The following is a 25,158-nucleotide window of genomic DNA, read 5'->3' as shown; positions in this document are numbered from 1 at the left end:
GCTATGCATATAATACAACACTCCTTGCTGAATCGGAGCGTGATCTGAAGACCCTGATAAAGAGACTAAAAGAAGAAAGTGAACAGATGGGACTATACCTAAATATCAAAAAGACCAAGATTATGGCAACTACTGGCAGTAGCACCAAAGTCACGATTGACAATGAGAACATAGAATGTATTGATGATTTCATATTTCGTGGTTCTATGATCAATCAAAGTGGTGGATGCAGCCATGAAATGAAAACGGCGAATAACACTGGGCTGGAACGCAATGTTAAGCATGAACCGAATATGGAAAGACTAGATATTAAGCCCGCTATAGGCAAAATACAGCGGGTGCTAGCGAGGTGGGAAAGAAAGAAAGAGGGGAAGGAAGACGGAGAGAAAGAGGCTGAGAGATAGAGGCAGATAGGGGAGAGAGAGAAATTAAGCAAGGAAGGAGGAAGGGAGGGAGGGAGGAAGGAAGGGAGGGAGGAAGGGAGCAAGGAGAAAGAGAATGCTGGGAGGAAGGATGAAAGGAAGGGAGGCAGGTAGGGGGTAGCTTGAAGGGAACGAGGCAGGGGTTGGAGGAAGGGTGTGGGGAAGGTTGTTTTGGGGGAGGGTGAAGTAGCGAAGGGTGGGTGGGTGAGTGGGTGGGCTTGGAAGGGGCGGCAGAGGGTAGCGCGGAGGGGGGGCTGCTCGACAGAAGGGGGGTAAGCCTTTCCCCCAGGCTCCCCCCGCACTGAAACACCCCCCCCACGATCGCTGGCTTCAGCACAGTGAAAGGAGCAGGCCCTGTGCGTCTCCGACACGCTGGGCCTGCTCTTTTAACCGCGTGGAAGCCATTCCCTACCCCCTGGTCGCCCCTCGGGTACTCACCAGTGGTGAAGGCTCTTCGCTTGCTGCGGCGACTCCCCGGCCAGCCCAGGCGAGGCTGGGCCAACCAGCCAATGGGGAGCCACGTGATTGGCCACTTGGCCCTGGATTGACACTTGGAGGGACCAATCAGGAGCCAATTTGCGGCTCCTGACTGGGCCCTCCAAGTTTTTATCCCAGACAGGGCCCGCCCTTTTTCCTCCCCTTTAGCCCTTAGCATTTTATTTAGACCGCTCTGCAGGAGCGGTATAAAGATAAGGATATGAGACTTAATACAAAGTGCTGGCTAGTCAACGCCATTGTCTTCCCCATAACAAGCTATGGATGCCAAAGCTAGACCCTGAAGAAAAAAGACAGGAGAAAAATAGATGCTTTCAAATTATGGTGTTGGAAACGAATGCTGCGAATACCATGGCCAGCCAAAGTTACCAACAAGATAGTTTTAGAGAAGAACAAACCAACTATGTCATTAGAAGGCAAGATATTATGGCTAAAGCTCACTTACTTTGAACACATCATGCGATCAAACTCATTGGAGAAATCATTAATGCTCAGCATGGTCAGTGGTAAAAGGAAACGTGGTCACCAAAGGATCTGCTGGCTCGACATGATTAAAGCTGATTCAGGGATGACCATGTACCAACTAAAAGAAGCAGTCTCAGACAGGGATGCATGGCAAAGACTTTCCTATATAATCGCCAAGGGTCGGACACGACTGAACGGATATCATCATCATCATTTTAATTTTTTTTTTTTTACCAAGATGGCGGCCGGAGCAGTCATGAAATCAGACTGCTCCCGAAACTAAACAGGCCCAGCCCAAGAATAGCCGCCAAAAAAGCACCCAAATTTGATCAGACAAAAAATAAAATAAAATAAGAAAGAACCCCACCAACTTAGCCACAAAAATCCGAGGGAAAGCAACAGAACGAAACCCAAAACCTCCACAAACAGAAGCAAGAAGCAATAACAAGTAAGAAAAACAACAAAGAAAGACAGAAACGGTAAGGGAATCAACTAAATCAACTAAAATAATACAGAGGAAAAGGAACAGCAACAGCTGGGCAACGGCCACTGGCAGTCTACTGGCCGCGAGCTGCCCCACGGCTGGAGGCGCCCAAAGATCACTGAGGCAGCCAGAAGGAGCCGATCACCCAAAGCAGCCTGTCAGCGCGAAAGCAAAGACCGCCCGCTGCAAAGGGACCCTTCCGCAGCTGCCCAAACAAAACCGGAGCCTCGGCCACAGCCTGCCAACCGCTACTGCATCAGACCCACCGCCAGTGCCTGCGACCACCGCCCGCACCCGCCACCCGCAGCCACCGCTCGAACAGAGACGGACTGCCACAGCTTGCCGCCGCCGCGCTGCACCTGCCACCCGTAGCCGCCGCCCGCGCCACGCTAGCAACCGGAGGCCGTCATACTCCACCGGCCGCCGAAGAGAACCGAGATCTTTCACTGAGGCTGCTCCGCCACTACCGCGCCGCGCTCACCACCCGTGCCCGGACCCCTCTGCAAAAACCTGCCCACCATCACTGGACTCTGCTGCAGCTGCCCATCATCGCAGCACCGCAGACCCTCACTCTAGCCGTTCGGTGTGTGAGTAAGGAGAGGGAAAAGGAAAAAAGAAAGGAACACTCACAGAGTCAAACAAAGAAGAAAAGTGAAGTACGAAACCCTTGGGGGGGGGCTTCTCTCTATAAGGGAGGAAATCACAAACAGTCATCAATCTAATCTACCTATAAGGAAGAGGGAGGAATACACAAACGGAATGTCAAACAGGTTATTAGAGACTCTGAGTGGGAATAATATCTCTACGAGGGGGAGGGGAAAAGCCACAAACAGACATAATTGTTCCCAGAGGGGGGAAGGGTCGTCAAACGAAATGCTAGAAATTGAGCGGGAATAAACTGTGCGGGAAGAAAATCAAGCGAGGGGGGGAGGGAGAAGGTCACAAACAGACATAACTTGCTCCAAGAAGAGGGAAGGGACACCAACGAACTGCTAGAATTGAGCGGGAATAAATTGGGCGGGAATAAATCAAGTGGGGAAAAACTGTACACCGAGAAGACAGAGGGGAGGAGGGGAGGGGAGGGAGAGAGAGCAAGAAAAAGAGGAAGACACCAACCAAACTACCAGCAACTGGGGGGGGGGGAATCAGGCGGGAATACTGTGATGTGCACAAGAAAAGGGGGGGAGAAGGGAAAAAGACAGAGGAAAGAAGGGAGGAAACAGGAGGGGGGGAGAAAAAGGGGGGGGAAAGGGGGGGGAAGAAGGAGAGGGATAACATTCTATATTCAAAAAAAGGGGGGGAAAGGGAAAGAGATTAGCCCCAATCCATTCATCAACTACCAACCCACATTGATTGAGCCTGATTGAGCCCGAATTAAACTAACACCTCCACCCACCTACTCAGCCAATAAAATCAATACCTCCACCCACCTACCCAGCCAAAGTAATAAATCGCCACCAACTGATCTATCCCAAACCAACACAATTAATTAATTCTGACCCATCCCAAATAAAATTAACACCTTTACCCACCAAAAACAGTTTACTACCACCAACTGATCTATCTCAACGAAGAAGGAGAGGGATAACATTCTATAATCAAAAAGGGGGGGGGGGAGAGAGGGAAAGAGATTAGCCCCAATCCATTCACCAACTACCAACCCACATTTGATTGAGCCAAAATTAAACTAACACCTCCACCCACCTACCCAGCGAATAAAATTAACACCTCCACCCACCTACCCAGCCAATTAAATTAACACCTCCACCCACCTACCCAGCCAATCAAATTAATACCCCCCACCCACCTACCCAGCCAATTAATTTAACACCTCCGCCCACCTACCCAGCCAATAAAAACAAATACCCCCACCCACTTACCTAGCCAATTAAATTAACACCTCCACCCACCTACCCAGCCAATTAAATTAACACCTCCACCCACCTACCCAGCCAATTAAATTAACACCCCACCCACCTACGCAGCCAATTAAATTAACACCTCCGCCCACCTACCCAGCCAATAAAAATAAATACCCCCACCCACCTACCTAGCCTATTAAATTAACACCCCCTCCCACCTACCCAGCCAATTAAATTAACACCCCACCCACCTACCCAGCCAATTAAGTTAATACCACACCCACCTACCCAGCCAATTAAATTAACACCCCACCCACCTACGCAGACAATGAAATTAACACCCCACCCACCTACCCAGCCAATTAAATTAACACCTCCACCCACCTACCCAGCCAATTAAATTAACACCTCCACCCACCTACCCAGCCAATAAAATTAATACCCCCACCCACCTACCCAGCCAATTAACACCTCCGCCCACCTACCCAACCAATTAAATCAATACTCCCACCCACCTACCCAGGCAAAGTAATAAATCACCACCCACTGATCTATTCCAAACCAATACAATTAATTAATTAATTCTGATTCATTCCATATAGAATTAACACCTTTACCCACCAAAAACAGTTACTACCACCAACTGGTCTATCTCAACCCAACCACCAATTCACCTATCCCAACCCAACCACCAAGTGATCTATCCCAACCCAACATAATTAAATACCATAAGCTGATTCAGCCCAAACTCACCTGAACAATTAACACTACCAATTAAACAACTAATCTCCATCAATTGATTTACCCAATCCCAGCCTGAAGTAATTAATCCAATCAACCAAACCACCAACCTAATAATTCACCCCCAACCACCAACAATCCTAACAACCCAACTGAGCCCCACCCGATTCATAAACCTATCAGCCCCAACCCAGCATGAAATAACACACAGATTACATACACACCACACACACTACACACCCCTGGACTGGCAACCCTGAGGTGCCACAACAGGCGATCAGGACCACCCTCCAGACACACGTAACAATACACACCCTACACCCAACACATAACTACACACAAGTGGAACCAGGAAGCCGTGAGATACCATAACAGTGATCATGGCCAACCTTCCACAGACACACAAAAATTACACATACAACTAGAACAAAAAAGAGCACAGAACCGGGGTTTCAACAACAACCCTAGCTAGAACAAAAGCCAACAGTGTCCATGGAGCTCAGAAAGTTTAAAAAGACTGAGGATGAAAAAGCAGGGGCCCCAATAGGGTCAGGGATCCCAATAATAAGGGGAAAAGGCAGGGACAGCGGATGGTGGAGATACATCAAACCCAGGGGCCCAAAAACCACCCATACTCAAGCCCCCTCCAGACTCCGCCCCATCCCTCGCAACACTAGGGTGGAGGCTAAGGTAAACAACCCGCCTCTGACACTGGTGCTGTGCAACGCCCGGTCAATAAACAACAAAAACTCTACCCTGCAAAACTACTTTGCAGAGCAAAGAGCAGACCTGGCGTGCGTGACAGAAACCTGGACCAGGGAGGGTGAAACAGTTGCCCTCAAAGATCTAGTCCCTGCCGGGTTCTCTGTCCTCCACCAGTCACGGACAGCGGGACGGGGAGGAGGGGTGGCAATCCTGACCTGAGAGGCTTTCTCCTTCAGGGCCCTTCCTGTGCCATCAATACCAGGCATTGAATGTGTTGGCCTCGGATGGGGATCAATCGAGAGCGTGGCCATCTGGCTAGTGTACTGCGCACCCAATGCACCGCCAGATGCTCTGCCTGTCCTGCTAGAGGCGGTGGCGGCCTGGACGCTACAGTTCTCCAGCCTATTAATTCTGGGGGACTTTAACGTCCATGCTGAGCTACCGTCCTCTAGAATTGGGCAGGACCTGGTGTCAACCATGGCGACACTAGGGCTCTCGCAATTTGTTGTTGGCCCCACCCATCAGGCAGGCCACACCCTGGATCTTATTTTTGGCGTAGGTCTGAATGTGGATTTGGTCACGGCAACTGCCGTGCCATGGTCAGACCACTATGCCCTGAAGGCTCAGCTAAGGCTACCACCCCCTCCTCAGTTGGGCGCCGAGCAAATTTTAGCTCGCCCGCGGAGACTTATGGATCCAATTGGATTCCTGAACGCTCTGCGGGAACCAATGCCTCCCGGCACTTCTCTCAATGGCCTGGTCAACGACTGGCATGACAGACTGCTGACTGCCATTGATTAGATAGCTCCCCGACGCCCTCTCCGGCCCTGTCTCAAGCGGGCTCCCTGGTACACCGAGGAGCTTCGCAACAAGAAACGGGAACTGAGACGGCTAGAGTGAGTTTGGAGGAAGACTCGTGACGAAGCCTCGAGAACATCTTATAGAATGCAGATGAAGGCCTATGAGATGGCGGTGAAGTCAGTAAAACGCAATTTTTACTCAGCTACCATCGCATCTGTAGACTCACGCCCGGCTCAATTGTTTAAGGTAGTTCGATCCCTCACTGCCCTGGCTGAAGGGCAACAAAACAGTAGCCAATTGGACATCAGCTGTGAGGCATTTGCGAGTCATTTTGCAGATAAAATCTCGACACTCCACCACGACCTCCCACCAACCTTAGATACATAGTGAACTAGAGGCCCCTTGGCCGTCTTTGGAGAAAACTATGAGTAACTTCTTACGACTCACGCTGACCGAAGTAGACAGGATACTAGCAACAGCAAGGCCAACCACATGGCCACTAGACCCTTGCCCATCCTGGCTCTTAAAAACTGCTAACATAAGGATAAAGGGCCCCCTCTGGGAGATAATCAACCTATCTCTCACAACGGGAGAATTCCCGGAGGGATTGAAAAAGGCTGTGGTACGCCCAGTGCTGAAAAAAACATTTCTAGATCCGTGAGAGCCTAACAATTACAGACCCGTCTCGCATTTAGCGTTTCTGGGGAAGATGATTGAAAGGGCAGTTACAAACCAACTGACGGAATACCTGGAAGAAGCTTCGGTCCTAGACCCATCCGTCAGGTTTCCGGCCTGGCCATGGGGTAGAGACAGTGCTAGTTGCCCTGATGGACAACGTCCATCGCCAGTTGGACCGAGGCGGGTCAGCACTGCTGATACTACTAGACCTCTCAGCAGCGTTCGACACAGTCGACCATGAGCTACTAGCTTGCCGCCTCATCGATGCCGGAATACGAGGGAAGCCCTTCAATGGCTGATCTCCTTCCTCCGGAATCGTGGACAGAGGGTAGCAATAGGAGAAAGAACATCAGACCGCCGACAACTTACTTGTGGAGTCCCACAGGGAGCGGTCCTCTCTCCTATCCTATTCAACATCTTTATGCGCCCTCTTGCACAACTGGTACGGAAGTTTGGACTGGGTTGCCATCAATATGCAGATGACACCCAGCTCCTCCTCCTGATGGATGGCCGTCCTGACTCTCCCCCAGAAGTATTAGCCAGCTGCCTAGAAGCAGTGATGAGATGGCTCAAGCAGAGTCGTCTGAAGCTCAATCCTTCAAAGACGGAGGTCCTGTGGCTGGGTAGAAAGGGCCCATGTGAGGAAGCGCGCCTGCCTACCCTGGATGGTGTGCAGCTCTCTATGGCTCACTCTGCCAGGAACCTAGGCGTGATTCTGGACACTTCCCTCACAATGGAAGCCCAGATCACAAAAGTAGCGCGGCTGGCATTCTACCACCTCCGTCAAGCTACTAGCGCCCTACCTGGCCCCGGAACACCTAGCCACAGAGATCCATGCGACGGTCACCTCTAGACTGGACTTTTGTAACTCGCTCTACGCAGGCCTGCCCTTAGTCTTGACCCGGAAGCTACAGCTGGTTCAAAATGCAGCGGCCAGGATCCTCACTGCAACACCGTGGAGATTCCATATCCGGCCCATTCTCCATCAACTGCAGTGGTTGCCAGTTGGATTCCGGATCAGACTAAAGGTTCTGGTAATTACCTTCAAGGCCATACGCCGTCAGGGCCCAGTGTACCTGAGGGATCGCCTCCCTGCCTACGCCCGCAAAAGAGCCCTGCGCTCCACTGCTACCAACCAGCTAAAGGTCCCTGGCCCTAAAGAAGTCCGCCTGGTCTCAACCAGGGCCAGAGCATTCTCTGTTCTGGCCCCCACCTGGTGGAACGAGCTCCCGGAGAAGATCAGGGCCCTGACGGAGCTTAAACAGTTCCGCAGGGCCTGCAAGGAGGAGCTCTTCCTCCAGGAATTCGGTTGAGACTAGATATATATAACCAACAGTGACCAAAGGGCCCCTGCTCCCCGCCCCCTCTGAACACCACCTATACACTCTGGACCTGTTTGTATGTTGCAACGTTGTATTGTTTATTGGTTACACAATTATAATGTTATATGTTTACAATTATGTTATTCTTGCACCGTTACCCAAATGTTTTATAAGACTGTTCCATGTATTGTTCTTGTGTTATTATGTAAACCACCCTGAGCCCCCGGGGATGGCGGTATATAAATATAATAAATAAATAAATAAAATAAAATAAATCATCATCATCATCATCATCACCATCATCGTCACAGGCAGACAGCTTAGAGGGTACACTGCCCATAGATTATTTTCCTTGTTATTGATGTGTTCATGGGAAAAGCCTTTACTTGGAGATGCCAAAGACTGATACAGAAACTTTCTGCAAGCTATGCTTCACTAGTTTCCAGGTTCCATTGTTATGGACTGATTCTGCACTTACTTTTTTCTGTTGTGGATCCTGCTGAATTCTGATTGAACTCTGGTATTCCTCTACCCCACCTCATGGAAACAGAAAGTGCTCTGCTCTTGATTGGGGAAGCTCAGAGCGGGGAGGGAAGCCAAGCACAGCAGGAGTATCTTTCTTTCTTATATGCGGGGGGGGGGGGGAGGAGAGGATTGGAGACAGCAGAGGAGGGGGAAAGAAATTCAATAGGCAAATCTCTGCTGAGAGAAATTAGGGCTAATGGAGCACACTTTAAGACAAGCCTTGCAACCAGGAACTAGGAAGTTAATTCCCAAAAAGCAGAAATCTGCACACTTACTGATGGCAATTTTTTTCAATATCGAGGCTTATATCCACTTCTGGATATCACAGAGGAAAGGAAGGGTTCGGATCAATTATGCATGTTGCAGAGGGAAAATTTAAAGTGCCCAAAATCAAAATGGAAATCTAATTCAGTGTAGACGAGAGGGATTTATTCAAACTTGGAGTGGATAAAAAGCCCCGTGCAGACTACACCCTGGATTCATAAAGAGAATTTTAATATTCAAAAGTCATTTAGTAACGCAGCTGAAGTATTTGAATGTTGAATAGTCCTCCCTGGGTAAATGACAGAGCCAGCTAAATACGGTGGGTGTGCATTATTCCCTTGATGAAATACATAATTTGTCACAGAAGCCAAACTCATGAAGTATGAAATCTCCATTTCAAATCTTTGCTTAGGCAAGGGCATGCTAGGCAGTATCTGCTGGATCAGTAATAGGGAGCTAATATTTATTAATTAATTTCTTTCCACCTAAAGCACTTGAGGAAGCTTTCATTTAACATATCTATATAGATCTATATATAAAAGCAATAATTAGATAACAAAAGCATATGTAATCAACATAACATGTGGTAAGCAAGTATATGTATAGCTGGCACTGCAAGCATGGCCACTCTTGGTGCCCATGGAGTATCTGTGAGGAATAGGCACCACCTCAAAATAGGCACCACCTCAAAAAAGGTCAGCTTGATTTGCAGTCTTCATTCTGTAGGGATTAAACAAGCCAATATATGTGAAATATTTTATTACTGGTGGAACTCTGACCGAAGCAATCTTGGTGCTTATATCTGGAGCCTCATATTGGCCATCATTCCTGGTCTGAGCTTATATTGGCCAACATTCCTTTAAGACCACTGCTGAATCCATCCAGTCCATGGCTATATAAGGAAAAGGGGGAAAGCCCTCATATGGGTCAGAACTGCTCAAAGATCATACTCAAACCTCCATGAACTTTTTGTACAAAATAGGGATCCTACTGAATTTCAGAGCCCCACTGTTTTTCTCTTGTTCAAACTGAACCCAAGAGTCTTTCCTTTTCTGCCATTTTCATGACTTGTACCTTCTTATTTTTCTATCAAGTGCATATATATGGGATGCAACTGGCATGCAGGAGTGTAAGGAGAACAAATGAATGGGTAGTGTCACAACGCCCTGACCTGGATAGCTCAGGTTAGTATGATTTTATAAGCTAAGCAGGATCAGCTCTGATTAGTATTTGGATGAGAGACCTCCCAAAAATACCAGGGCAATGACATGGAGGCAGGAAATGGCAGGGTCAGCCCATACTAGTATTTGGATTGGAGATTTCCCAAGAATTCCAGGGCCATGGCAAACCCCCTATGAGTGTCTCTTGCCTTGAAAAGCCCTATGGGGTTGCCATAAGACAGCTGTGACTTCACTGCACTTTTTATCACACCAACACAATTAAAATGTCCACCTCAAAAGGGCTTGCAAACGCAACATGAAAAAGCAAAAAAAAACAAGACAGGGTTTCTGGGAGACTAACAATGGGAACAATCCCCTTCCCCCTAACCCCATGCTGTGTCCCTCAGCAGCAGGAGAATTCTCAACTATACAAGACAGAAGCACCGACACAACTTAAGTAGTAATGAAAGCAGTTCTTTGGACAAACTTATGCAAGTTCTTTTATCTTGGGTGCTAGAAATCACCTTCTTCTCAGAAAGTCGTCTGCTTCCCCCTCACTGCCGAACTCCACTTGCTGTTTGTTAAATGGAGGAGTTGCTTATTTAAGAAAAAATCCTTGGATAAGTGAGCTAGCCCAGCTGCCAAAGCCTTAGACTACATCCAGATTTTCGCCTTACTCAACAACAATATAATTTACCACAAGAATTCTGCCTAAAATGAGTAATATTAGAATTGGCTAATATTATGAATACTCGAAAAAATGTGGGCTTACACTCTACAGGAAATAATATATGTGAAATGCGTTCGCTTAGGAATTTATGTCCCCCACCGAAATGATATTTATATTTCACATAAGAACATAGGAAGAGCCCTGCTGGATCAGACCTATAGTCATCTATTCCAGCAACCTGTCTCACACAGAGGCCAATCTGTTCTGCTGGACTGCTAACAATGGCCAAGGCCTTCTTCTGATGTTGCCTCCTGGCTCTGAGATTAATACCTCTGAATGGGGAGGTTCCCCTCAGTCACCATGGCTAGTGGCCATTGATAGACTTATACTCCATGAATCTAATACCCTATTTTTTCCAGTGGCCATCATTACATCCTCTGGGAGCAAATTCTACATTTTAATTACTTTCTGTGTAAAGAAAAATTCTTTTTGTCTGCTTTGAGCCTACTGCCCATCAAATTCATTGAATGTCCTCGAGTTCTAATATTTTGAGAGAAGGAGGAAAAGTTCACTTTGGCAATTCTCTCCATCCCACACACAATTTTATAAACCCCTATCATCCTCCCCTCCCTCCCCAGGGGCCCTCTCTGCCTTCTCCCTGTCACAGAAGTGGCCGCGCCATGTCATCGACGTGCCAAGGCCGCTCCTCTGGCCGGAAGAAGCGCCGGCCATGGTCCACCCTCGGGTGGGGGCCTTCCTGGCTTCTCCCGTCCGCAGCCGCGCCCTTGCCGCATCTTGGATGCGCCAAGGCCGCTCCTGCGACCAGGAGAAGCCCTATCCACCAACCGGTCTCGGGTGGGTGGCTGTTAGCCTTCTCCCAGCCGCAGGAGAAGGTGGGAGAAGCCCCGGCAATTCTCTGCCCGTTAATTTAAAAAGGGCTTTAGTCCTAGTGAGGTCATAAAACAGATCTTTACAGGAGCATCATAATATTACCTGCTTTATTCACAACCCCTTTCCTAATAATAATTGCAAATAATATTTCTAAGTCTGAGCACAGGCTTCAACCCAGGCTTTCTTGATCTGAGCCAAACATCTTACCTGCTGATCCACTTCTCTCTTTCTTTCTCTCTCTCGTTCTCTCTTTGCCTTAAATGCTCGGGCAGCTATGTTGTTTTTTTTACTATTGAGTAACCCAGGAAATCATCTTCAGGCTTTCAGAACCCCCAGAAATGGTGCAATTGTGCAAAATACGGTTGGGAAGCATAGCTGTATGCAAGCCCATCCAGGGCCCCTCCCCTTTCCACCCCCCTAGGCCCATCACTGGTCATTTTGGGAGGGGAAGTGGGTTGACATGACTATATCTGGATATATGTATGTATGTATGTATGTATGTATGTATAGTATAGTATAGTATAGTATAGTACATATCTTTAAGAAGAAATAAAGAAGAAATAAAACAGTAAGGGCACCGAGGGCGGGCCCTGTCCGGGATGAGGAAGGGTGCCGATAGGCCCCTTCCCCTGGACTGACAAGCGGAGGGCCCAATAGGGAGCGATTGGTCCCTCCGCTTGTCAGTCCAGCCCCAAATTGCCAATCAGCAGCCGCGCACAGCTGCTTGGCCGGACAACAACCAACAACGAGCCGCGGATCTCCTACCCCGGGGCCTGGGGAGCGTTTTTCAACAACGCAAACCGAAGAAAAACGCTCCCGAGGCCCAGGGAAGGCGATACGCGGCTCATTTTGGCTCCCTGGCCGACTTTGGAAAATGCTCCCCGGGCTCCGGGGAGGGCGCTGGGTGGCTCAGCGAGCCGGCGAGCAGGTTCCCCAGGGTCTGGGGAGCTGTCGTCGGGGCTGGGGCCAGCGAGCCTACCTTTGCTCTCGCCGGCCAGCAGAGTAATGGCCGCCGTGGAGTGAAGAAAAGCTATGGTGGGGGGTGGGGCGGGTTGTTGTCCGGCCAAGCAACCAATCAGCAGCCGCGCTGTGCCCGGCTGCTAATTGGCTGTTTGGGGCTGGACTGACAAGCGGAGGGACCAATTGGGAGGTGCGAAGCGCCTCCCTATTCGGCCCTCCGCTTGTCAGTCCAGGGGAAGGGGCCTATCGGCACCCTTCCTCATCCCGGACAGGGCCCGCCCTTGGTACCCTTACTGTTTTATTTCTTCCACTCCGCGAGGAACAGTTAAAGATATGTACTATACTATACTATACTATACTATACTATACTATACTATACTATACTATACTATACTATACTATACTATACTATACATACATATATCCAGATATAGTCATGTCAACCCACTTCCCCTCCCAAAATGACCAGTGATGGGCCTAGGAGGCCCTGGATGGGCTTGCACACAGCTATGCTTCCCAACCGTATTTTGCACAATTGCACCATTTCTGGGGGTTCTCAAAGCCTGAAGATTATTTCCTGGGTTACTCAACCAGGTAGGGTGCTAGTAGCTTGGCTTAATGGAGGTGGTAGAATGCCAGCTGTGCTACCTTTGTGATCTGGGCTTCCATTGTGAGGGAAGTGTCCAGAATAAAACCTAGGTTCCTGGCGGAGTGAGCCGTAGAGAGCTGCACACCATCCAGGGCAGGCAGACACGCTTCCTCACATGGGCCCTTCCTACCTAGACACAAGACCTCCATCTTTGAAAGATTGAGCATTAGATGACTCTGCTTGAGCCATCTCGTGTGGCTTCCAAGTGGCTTCCAGGAGCTAGGTAATGCTTCTGGGGGAGAGTCAGGGGATCTGGGTGTCATCTGCATATTGATAGCAACCCAGCCCAAACCTCCGTACCAGTTGTGCAAGAGGGCGCATGAAGATACTGAATAGGATAGGGGAGAGGACCGCTCCTTGTGGGACTCCACAAGTAAGTTGTCGGCGGTCTGATGTTCTCTCTCCTATTGCAACCCTCTGTCCACAATCCCGGAAGAAGATCAGCCATTGAAGGGCTGTCCCTCGTATTCCGGCATCGATGAGGAGGCGAGCTAGGAGCTCATGATCAACAGTGTTGAACGTTGCTGAGAGGTCTAGTAATATCAGCAGTGCTGACCCGTCTCGGTCTAACTGGCGACGGAGGTCGTCCGTCAGGCCGACTAGCGCTGTCTCTACCCCATGGCCAGGCCGGAAACCTGACTGGGATGGGTCTAGGACCAAAGCTTCTTCCAGGTATTCCGTCAGTTGGTTTGCGACTGCCCTTTCTATCATTTTCCCCAGAAACGCTAAATGCGGGACGGGTCGATAGTTATTAGGCTCTCGTGGATCCAGAGATGTTTTTTTCAGCAGTGGGCGTACCACAGCCTCTTTCAATCGCTCCGGGAATTTTCCCGTTGTGAGAGATAGGTTGATTATCTCCCGGAGGGGGCCCTTTATCCTTATGCCAGCTGTTTTTAAGAGCCAGGATGGGCAAGGATCTAGTGGGCATGTGGTTGGCCTTGCTGTTGCTAGTATCCTGTCCACTTCGGTCAGCGTGAGTCATTTGAAGTTACTCAGAGTTTTCTTCAAAGACGGACAAGGGGCTTCTAGTTCACTTTCTGTATCTAAGGTTGGAGGGAGGTCGTGGCGGAGTGTTGAGATTTTATCTGCAAAATCTTGCAAATGTCTCACAGCTGATATCCAATTGGCTACTGTTTTGTTGCCCTTCAGCCAGGGCAGTGAGGGATCGAGCTACCTTAAACAGTTGAGCCGGGTGTGAGTCTGCAGATGTGATGGTAGCCGAGTAAAAATTGCATTTTACTGACTTCATCGCCATCTCATAGGCCTTCATCTGCATTATATAAGATGTTCTCGAGGCTTCGTCACAAGTCTTCCTCCAAACTCACTCTAGCCGTCTCAGCTCCTGTTTCTTGTTGCGAAGCTCCTCGGTGTACCAGGAGTTCCGCTTGAGACAGGGCCGGAGAGGGCGTCGGGGAGCTATCTAATCAATGGCAGTCAGCAGTCTGTCATGCCAGTCGTTGACCAGGCCATTGAGAGAAGTGCCGGGAGGCATTGGTTCCCGCAGAGCGTTCAGGAATCCAATTGGATCCATAAGTCTCCGCGGGCGAGCTAAAATTTGCTCGGCGCCCAACTGAGGAGGGGGTGGTAATCTTAGCCGAGCCTTCAGGGCATAGCGGTCTGACCATGGCACAGACCTATGCGAAAAATAAGATCCAGAGTGTGGCCTGCCTGATGGGTGGGGCCAACAACAAACTGCGAGAGCCCTAGTGTCGTCATGGTTGACACCAGGTCCTGCCCGATTCTAGAGGATGGCAGCTCAGCATGGACATTAAAGTCCCCCAGGACTTATAGACTAGAGAACTGTAGCGTCCAGGCCGCCACCACCCCTTGCAGGGCAGGAAGGGCATCTGGCAGTGCATTGGGCGCGCGGTACACTAGCCAGATGGCCACGCTCTCGATTGATCCGCATCCGAGGCCAACACATTCAATGCCTGGTATTGATGGCACAGGAAGGGCCCTGAAGGAGAAAGCCTCTCGGTTCAGGATTGCCACCCCTCCGCCCTACCCCGCTGTACGAGACTGGTGGAGAGAACCTGGCAGGGGCTAGGTCTTTGAGGGCGACTGTTTCACCCTCCCTGGTCCAGTTACCCTCATCACTTGAGGCTAGAGGCTTCTCAGTCATGGTATCAAAACTTTGGATCTCCCTCCACACAGAGATTTGTCCATTTCTTTCTACTGATGTTTTTGCTACCAGGCCAAGATCGTTTAGTTTCTTCTACCATACCCCAATAATAGTATTGATCTTCCTCCTAGTGCTGTTTATGTATTTTAAACTGAATTTTATAATTTTAACTCTACTTTTCATTGTTTACATTTTTAGTGTTCACAGCCTTGTGGACCCTGATTGGGTGGAAAGGTGGCATAAAAATGTTTTAAATAAACAAATACCATATCTAAAACAAAGCTAATCCTTCATCAAGGGATAATGATGACAATTAATGCATAATGTCATATTGATTACACAGATCCTATGACTTTATCTTCATCCTTGTTTTTTCACATTTTTCATTTGGGGATTTAGAGAGTGCACTGTTATACTCATCAGTCTCATCTGTATAGGCTTTGTACCTACTCCTTCAGGTGGAGTGTAACTGCATCCAGAACAGGAGGAACACATATTCCCTTGTCAGCTTTTCTCACAGGCCACATTCATTTTGTCTCTATTAAGCTTCAGATTATTCACCCTCATTGGTCCTACACTTTGTCTAGACTTTGATTTAGAACTTCCAATTACTTCCTTGATTTATGGAAAGGACAGGGATCCATTTGTTACTAGCACATGAATGTCTCTTTGTATCAAACCTCAGGGTGAGCTCTTTCAAAAGCTTTCAGGAATTCAGGAATCCAATGGGCGCTAGATTGGGGGGAGTGGAAGAATTCTGCTGATGGCCTCCCCCTCTCCCCAGTACCTGGAAAAACTGCAGGCAGTTGTTAGGGAACTCACCGGCAGGGGCAGCTCTCATGCAGCAGGGATCTGCAGCCTTCCCACTTGGAGGGAAGTGGAGGGAGGAGGCAGTGATCAGGGGTGGGGGACAGAAGGCGACTGGCTGGCCACTGGACAGATAGGCAAGCCAGTTAGAGGAGGAGGCACTCAGGGGCAGGACAGCTGCCCTGAGTAGGTATTAAACGCTGAGTGGCATTTAAGACATGAGACACGCTCCTCCTACAAGGCCTAACCGGAAATATATAGTGGAACAGATTAAACATCATGGGGAGAGGGGGGCAAGACAGAACTGAGAAGGAACTCATAAACTGAAAGAAGTCCCCCTCCCAGCATTACCTTCTGGAGCCTACTTTTCAAGAAAGACTATAACCAATCCAAACATTTGGCACTAAACCAAACCACTTCCATGACTCTGACAGCATTTCTTTCTGCCACTGTGGTCACCTTAATAGTTGCCAGATGGATCCATGATTTACTCATTGCCTTTGTCCCTTTGAATTTATACTGCCAACATGTACGAAAAAGAACTGTAATAAAACAACACTTAGTGCTTTTTTTTAAAAGACAGAGGTAAGTCATGGACCTCTGTATGTCCATTTGCAGCTTACCTTTAGAGAGCTTCAAGGTTGTCAGTTCGCAGGAACCCCTGCCCCTTTCATGCTGAGATTTGAGTTGTTTCTGCAGAGGACACACAAACAGAATCACAGCTCATAAACCCTGTAGTAGTGTAACATTAATCTGAGCTGAAACTGAAAAGAGCTGTCTCATATCTTTAACAATATCTTTAAAATTTTAAAAAGTACTCATAAATCTGGGTCCCTGTTACATGAAGGCTCCTATATTACGGACACTTCCCTGGGAGTAAGACCCATTGAATAATATGGGATTTACTTCTGAGCAGCACTTCCTACGGTCAACAAAATAAAGTGAATCAACATGCTTTCAAAGCCAATAACTTCTGATGACCCTTGAAGAAAAACAAAGCACACATATTTTAAAGAATCAGTTTGGGGATAAGAGAAATTATCTTCTAAGAGTATGGGCCATCAGCTGAATCCTATGCATGAGGAAAACCCAAAGTCACCAGTGGGGGAATTCAGCTGGCTTTACTGTTGCTTATGGGCAGATTTTCCTAACATAGTTGGTCCATGCTAGCCTGATCTCATCAGATCTCCAAAGCTAAGCAAGGTTGGCCCTGGTTAGTATTTGGATAGGAGACCAGCATGAAAATCCAGGGCTCCTGTGCAGAGGCAAGCAATGGGAAATCCCCTCTGTCTTTTGCCTGGAAAACCTTATGGGTTCCCATAAGTCAGTCATAACATGATGACACTTTCCACCACCTTGGGCAGACTTGGGCCTCAACAGGAGGAAAACAGTGTCCAGTTTCACTGTGACAGTTAAAGGCTTCATGTAACTGGTCCACATCAACATCTCGGGGGCTGCTGTAGGCACCTATAGATTTTAAACGTGACACCCCCCCTCTGTATAAACACACACACAGAGCTATATATAGCACCTGTATATATATTGCTTTGGGACACTCACAACAATTCACAGATATTCTGACCACAGCCCTGTGAGCCCTGTCATCTTCAGTTTGTCGGCAGAGGTTTGAAAGATAAAGGATTGCCTAAGGCCATCTGGTGAGTTCCCAGCAGGGGGAGATTTCAGCCAGGAATTTTCCGGTTTACAGTATCACAGGGTGGAAGTAGATAGTATCTCTGGGCAAAGACATGGCCCCAGCTGCCATCTGCTGAGGTAATGAGAATGTAAAAGCAAGGAGGCACTTGGCAGAGGAAAACTGGTGGCAGGGATGGAAGCTAAACCTTAAATCCTTATGTACCCCTACAATATTCTCATATACAAGGGTTGGCTTACAACGATACTTATCCCCCTTTTACCAATATTGCCAAGATAATAAGTTAGAAATTAGCTATGGTAAAACAAAAGTTTTGGTTTTCTCTAAGAGCTGGCATGCAATGACTTGGTCTATTGGAGGCACATTTAAGTATCTAGGTGTTACCTTCCAGTATAACCAGAACTGGCGCTCCCACTGCCAACGAGCTATCAATCTGGCCAAATCCTCATCTTCCCTGATAAAACAGTTCTTTTTCTCTGTGAAAGGTAACCGATTTATTCCTTCAGCAATTAAAATTTTTAATGCCAAAGTAATGTCCCAGCTCCTGTTTGGATGCCCCTTATGGGTTCCTGCCTTTAATAAATCTACTGAGGGTGTTCAACCTGCTTTCTATAGGCAAATTGCAGGGGTTCCCAATTGTGTCTCCTACCATGCCATTTGCACAGAATTTGGGGTAGAGACAAGGGCCTGGATAGCTAAATTAGGGTAGAGACAAGGGCCTGGATAGCTAAATTAGGGTAGAGACAAGGGCCTGGATAGCTACTTTTAAATTTTGGGTCAGACTATTTTTTAGAATAGAAACTGGCAGCCTTTTAACTTGTCTAAAAAGTGACCCTCTTAAATTTCGATGGTTCCAGGCTATTGAACAAAAATTAGTCTCCATTGGCATCGATCTGAACTCCCTACTACCTCTGGAAGAAAAATGTATCTTCCGGATTATTAAGCAGAGAATATAAGATCATGAGCAGCAGGAACTCATACCTACCCAGCCTCGAGTCTGCTCACCAGCATTCTTTGGCATCACTATGCAGAGAAATATTATGCCTACATATTTGCATCTTCTTGATGTCCCACCCCTGAGAAGAGCTTTTCTCCTGGCACGAATGAATGCTTTCCCCTCAAAGGTCTTAGAGGGAAGATTCCACCATATCCCATACCATGCGAGACTTTGTCCGTGTGGTTCTGGTTGCCCTGACTCTCTCTCACACATTTTGTTAGATTGCCCCTTATATGAGCAGTGTCGGGATGACAGCTTTGTTGCTTTGCTGGGAAACGAGCCTTCTGTAAGTAAATCTATGACCTTGCAATCTCTGCTCTCTGACAAAGACCCAGAGGTAACCATTTTAGTTCTCAGAGTTTTAACTAAGATGCTTTTATAATATGCTGCCTACCTTGTATTTTATATTTTATAGTTTATTTAATCATTTTAAGATCTGTTTGGTTATGTAACCCCATGGCCTATTTTATTATTTTGTTGAAATTTTAAACCCGATTTTTATATGTCTTATACATATTTTATGCCAATAAAAGGTTACTGACTGACAGACTGACTTATGTACCTGCCAATGCCACACTATTTCTTCTCCCAGCCACATCCACTCCCTATTTCAGATGCTCACTTTCAGCATCTTCTTTTTGTTCCATCTTCCAGGATGGTGAAATGAGCTGCAACCCATTATTGGGGGTGTTCCATAGTAGACTGATCTTGGGAGCCAGGACTATATTTTTTAACTATCCCTCCTTTTATACCAAGACTAGAGGCAAAGCCCGTTGTATCCATGAATACAACGGGCGCTAGAGCTTGGCAGTGGGAAGAGGAAGGGGAGGAGTTGTCCAGTCTGTAAGGGCATGGGGTTGAATGTGTGTGTTGTGTGGGAGGTTGTGGTGGCATGGTGGCAAATGAGGCCATGGGTGTGGAGATATGGGTGTCAAGAACCTGTGGTGTGGAATGTTCACTGAGTGTGGGAGAGGACTGACCTTTGGGAATTGTGGCATAGTGGTTACAGATGAGCTTTCCAGAGCCATGTCTTCAGATATGTGAAGGGAAAATCAGACTGGAGACTCTTCTTAGGGGGAAACATGGCAACCAATTCCTCCCAGTTCTGCATTCAACATCATTTCCCTTCTTGTCCCCCTGCCCTAAACACATGAGGTAGTCACAGTACACAGATGTCTACCCTGCTTCTTCTGTCTCCATTTTTTTACTGATAAAATGTTATGTTGCCAAATGCTTCTTTTACGGCTGCTCTTTAGAAGAAGAGCTGGATTTTTGTACCCTGCTGTTTACTACCCAAAGGAGTCTCAAAGTGGTTTACAAACACCTTTTCTCTTTGTCTCCCCACAACAGACAACCTGTGAGGGATGTGGGGCTGTGAGAGGTCTGAGAGAACTGGGAATGGGTCGCAGTGACCCAGCAGGCTTCAGGTGTCTCAAAGCAGTTTCCAATCACCTTCCCTTCCTCACCCCATAGCAGACTCCGTGTGGCTGGTGGGGTAGAGAGCCACACTTGGAAGATGGCAACCCTAAGAGGAGGTCCCTCTGTGCACAGCAGTCTTGACCTTAGTCAGGTTTATGCACATCTAGGTAGTGTGGAATTCCAGAAGATGAACCTACACCAATCTGGCAACCTTACCTCCTCTCTGCAATGTTTTCTTGACCTAAAATATGTCAGGGGGGTGCTAGGCAGCTGTGGGGGCATTACACACTTTGAGGCTCCACTTTCAAACTTCAAGGAATATGTTCAGACCAGGGACAGCCAACCTCCAGGTGGGTCCTGGAATTGCTGCTCATCTTCAGACTATACAGACCAGCTCTGCAGGCAAAAATGGCGGCTTTGGATGGGTTACTGTGTAGCATTGTATCCCCCTGAGGTTTTGGGAAGTCAGCCTCCTGGGGGGGTCTGAGAATCCCCTGGAAGTACAGGTCATCTCTAGGCAGTTAGGCTGAAGGGAAAGCTCTCCCCCCTCTCATGTACCCCTTCAAAAGGAATGCACGTGGCCTCAGAATCCACTTGGTTGCTTGGCTGGTGATTTTGCCCTTCTGAAGCCCGAGGCCTACTGCTGGCAGCTGCAGTCCCTGTTGTTGTCTGCAAGGCCAAGTTGTTGCCTAATAAAGGTGGATCACCTAGTTTCCCCCAAAGTCTCACTGTCTACTTTCCTGTAAAGCTAAATACACTTGAAATTCTGGGCCACTTTTATCTTTGAGTTTATAGGAGTTTTGTTTTTACCAGGCCAAGCTTGAAAACAGTCACTTTAGAGAAGGGGCTTTTCTGTGGCCTCCCTGTCAGCCAACAGTTTGGCAGAAGGGGAAAGTCCCCCCCCCCGCCTCAGAAGGAATGCCCTCAGGTTCCCCTGCATTGCCATGTCTCCAGATTGCCTCTGGCTGGGCTCGGCGGGTCAGGAGGTGCTTTGCACCTCCTCACTGGACAAAACTCTTGTCTGTCCTGGTGAAGGCCCAATCGGATTGGCCCCTTATCCCCTGGCTGCACACGCCTCCGGATTGGCCCCTTGGCCCCAGACTGACAAGCAGAGAGGCCAATCGGAAGGTGCTTCGCGCCTTCTGACTGGCCCCTCTGCTTGTCAGTCGGGGGCCAAGGGGCCAATTGTTGCCCCCCCCATCACAGACTGAGCCCACCCCCACACCCCTTAGCCTTTTATTTATACTGCGGAATGCGGAACACAGTTTACAGATATTTCCTGACTACTTCAAACAAGTGATCACTGTGACAAACCTCATTTTAAATACTCCTATTTAAACTGTGATAATTGCTGCTAACTAGGAATATGCCCAACCGTCCAACCCACAAAATAGGATATTTTTATCTGTTTTTTAAAGAAAGCCCAAAAGAGAACAGACACACAAAAAGATCTACATCTAGTAACCCTAGCAATCGACCATTCTCTGTTGTGGCTCCTATGTGGTGGAGCAGCGTACTAGACAAGATTAGGAAGGCTCCCACACAATATTTCGTACAAAGGCAATGCGAGTCTGGCAACGTGGAACTGTGAAAGGTGACACTTTTTATACTTGGAATAGGATAGGATGATATAAGGTTGTGGGCTTAATTTGTGAATATTTTTAGCCTGCTTTCTCTCCTCCTTTCCCTGCTGTTGTTTATTGGGTACCTTTTACAGCCATTATTTCATTCTATTCTAGTGGTGTAATCCAATTTAACTGCACTGTTTATTTATTAATGGCACAATCCAGTTTTATTGCACTGCCTATTGTATGCATTGCTCTGTTTTTATTTCTACAGTGGGAAAGGCAGAGAATAAACAAAGTAAATAAACAAATAAATAAGACTGTCCTCTTTAGGATGGCTTTTGTTTAATGGAGTTAGTTCTGTAATTATTTTGCATACTGGTAATATTGATAATTGCATTTTTATTCATTTTATTTGGATTAACAAACTGTCAGCAGCTGTTCAGGACCACTGAATGAATGAATGAATGAATGAATGAATGAATGAATGAATGAATGAATCAATCAATCAATCAATCAATCAATCAATCAATCAATCTTTATTACAATCGTTCAGACCAAGTTATGTGAAGTAACCACTGATCACCAATTTGGTGATCCAGGGAAGTCAGCATGGATTTGTCTCCAACAGGTCCTGTCAGACCAACCTGGTTTCCTTTTTTGATCAAGTAACAGGTTTGCTGGATCGTGGAAATTCGGTTGATGTCGTTTACTTGGATTTTAGTAAAGCTTTTGATAAGGTTCCCCATGATGTTCTGATGGATAAGTTGAAGGACTGCTATCTGGTTTTTCAGATAGTTAGGTGGATAGGGAATTGGTTAGAGAACCGCACTCAAAGAGTTGTTGTCAATGGTGTTTCATCAGACTGGAGAGAGGTGAGTAGTGGGGTACCTCAGGGCTCGGTGCTCGGCCCAGTGCTTTTTAACATATTTATTAATGATCTAGATGAGGGGATGGAGGGACTACTCATCAAGTTTGCAGATGACACCAAATTGGGAGGACTGGCAAATACTCCGGAAGATAGAGACAGAGTTCAACGAGATCTGAACACAATGGAAAAATGGGCAAATGAGAACAAGATGCAATTTAATAAAGATAAGTGTAAAGTTCTGCATCTGGGTCAGAAAAATGAAAAGCATGCCTACTGGATGGGTGATACGCTTCTAGATAACACTGTGTGTGAACGAGACCTTGGGGTACTTGTGGATTGTAAACTAAACATGAACAGGTAGTGTGATGCAGCGGTAAAAAAGGCAAATACCATTTTGGGCTGTATCAACAGGGGCATCACATCAAAATCACAAGATGTCATAGTCCCATTGTATACGGCACTGGTCAGACCACACCTGGAGTACTGTGTGCAGTTCTGGAGGCCTCACTTCAAGAAGGACGTAGATAAAATTTAAAGGGTACAGAGGAGAACGACGAAGATGATCTGGGGCCAAGGGACCAAGCCCTATGAAGATAGGTTTAGGGACTTGGGAATGTTCAGCCTGGAGAAAAGGAGGTTGAGAGGGGACATGATAGCCCTCTTTAAGTATTTGAAAGGTTGTCACTTGGAGGAGGGCAGGATGCTGTTTCCGTTGGCTGCAGAGGAGAGGACACGCAGTAATGGGTTTAAACTACAAGTACAATGATATAGGCTAGATATCAGGAAAAAATTTTTCACAGTCAGAGTAGTTCAGCAGTGGAATAGGCTGCCTAAGGAGGTGGTGAACTCTCCATCACTGGCAATCTTCAAGCAAAGGTTGGATACACACTTTTCTTGGATGAAAAATAGAAAAGAAAAAGAATTTTAGTTGTTTTTTTTTTAATTGTCTTTTGATCTTGTAACCCCTTCTGGGCTTTCTCTGATAGAAGGGTAAAGTGGCCTAAAAATGTTTCAGTGAATTGATAAATAATCTGTGGCTCAGTGGTAGAGCAGAAGATCCCAGATTGACTTTCAGTTAAAGAATTTGGTAGTTGGTGATGTGAAGGACCTATGCCTGAAATAAATAAATATTTTTATAGCCCGTCCTTCCTGAACACTCCAGGTGGGTAATAATATGAAAAAAACAATCCATCAAAATATAAAATCATATATTGAATATTTATAGTCAATAAATCATTTTACATTTCAGTAGCCCCCAACAAGTTTAGGCTAAGGTGGGTCAGATCCTTGGAGGGCTGATCTCCCCTCAGTTTTTAGCAGCAAAGCCAGAACTTCTTGATGGTCCATTTGGGCCTCATCCACAGGTCTCGTGGAACAGCTTTGTCTTGTAGGCCCTGATTTCTCTCAACAGAGCTTTCCACCAGGCCAGGGTCAAAGCCAAAAAGGCCAGGCTCACCTCCTGGGGATCGTAAGTAGGTTTTGGTCAGAAGATCTTAACACCCCTTAGGGGGAATGGTGAAAAAGTTTGTTCCATAGATACAACAGGCCCAGACCATTTAGGGATTTAAAGGTTAGTACCATAATGCTGAACCTGATCCAGTTTCCACAGCATTCTCAAGGAGTTGCAGAAATTCAATCTGAGACCCTGGAGAGCCACAACTATTTTAATAGACAATATTGAGTGTGATGGACCAGTATAGAACAATTTAACATGCTCAGTACAGTGCAGCTTCATGAGTTCACACTGAGGCATGTACATGAAAAATCATTAGGCAGGGGAAGAATCAAGCATCCCTCCTGCCCAGGGATTATTTTCTCCAGCTTCTGCATCAGATTATGAAGGGAAAGCAAGATTGACCGTGCTATGTGCCCTTCTTAATATGTTGTTCTACTCACTGCATCGGGCCTGTTGTGTAGCTCAAGTACAATGAACTGATTCCAATGCATGCGATGAAGAAAGCTCTGGCTCACAAGAGCTGACAGTGGAATTAATTTTGTTTTAGCCTTCTGGGTCCTACTGGACTCCTATTTTACTTCCACCCACAGTTACAATAATTAAGCCCTCAAAAGTTTGCAGCAGCAGCATTTTCTGATTATTCCTGTTATCATGTGATATATGAAAAGCTGACCAATGTCACCGCAGTATTGGGCTAGCCTTCTTCCAGCTTCAGACTGACATAATAAGGCATGCGGAGTTAAAGCAGGGAGGTGAAGCTCTCCCACACATCTGTAAATACAGAGCAATGATACCTCCCTCCAGCCGGTTAAATTAAAAGATTAACATTCTCTCCTCTTGTACTTTCTCTGGATCCTTCTCCCAGCTGGAGTTCTGCCTCCCCACTTTACCTTTGCAGAGCTAAGCAAATCAGGCCCCCAGCTCCCTCAAGGAGAGCTGGGGAAGGAACAGCTGGGAAATCTGAAGGAGGATTAAAGAACTGACAAACAAGAACGTGTTTGGCATTCAACTACGGAGTGCAGAACACACTTTCCAATCGGCTTCCCATGTGCCTCTCCTTCACCCCAGCTTCCACCCACACACCCATTGGACCAGATGGGCAATCATAATGTACAGTTTGTCATCTGGGTGAATCTGAGCTTCTTACTCCCTCCCACACATCGACTGCTATGT

The 25,158-nt window shown here is 47.2% G+C and overlaps 1 protein-coding gene across 1 annotated transcript in view; it reads right to left on the bottom strand.

The window, feature by feature from the left end:
- The window catches only part of CCDC69 (coiled-coil domain containing 69), an 82,639-nt gene that overhangs the window by 30,418 nt on the left and 27,063 nt on the right, over positions 1 to 25,158 (bottom strand). The window contains exon 2 of the mRNA XM_077326530.1: positions 16,647 to 16,716. Within this exon, the coding sequence (XP_077182645.1) occupies positions 16,647 to 16,716 (70 nt within the window). The remainder of the gene's footprint in view (positions 1 to 16,646; positions 16,717 to 25,158) is intronic.

Source organism: Paroedura picta, chromosome 3 (assembly GCF_049243985.1).
Source record: "Paroedura picta isolate Pp20150507F chromosome 3, Ppicta_v3.0, whole genome shotgun sequence".
NCBI classification, from domain to species: domain Eukaryota; kingdom Metazoa; phylum Chordata; class Lepidosauria; order Squamata; family Gekkonidae; genus Paroedura; species Paroedura picta.
This window is presented reverse-complemented; position numbering and strand designations above follow the sequence as displayed.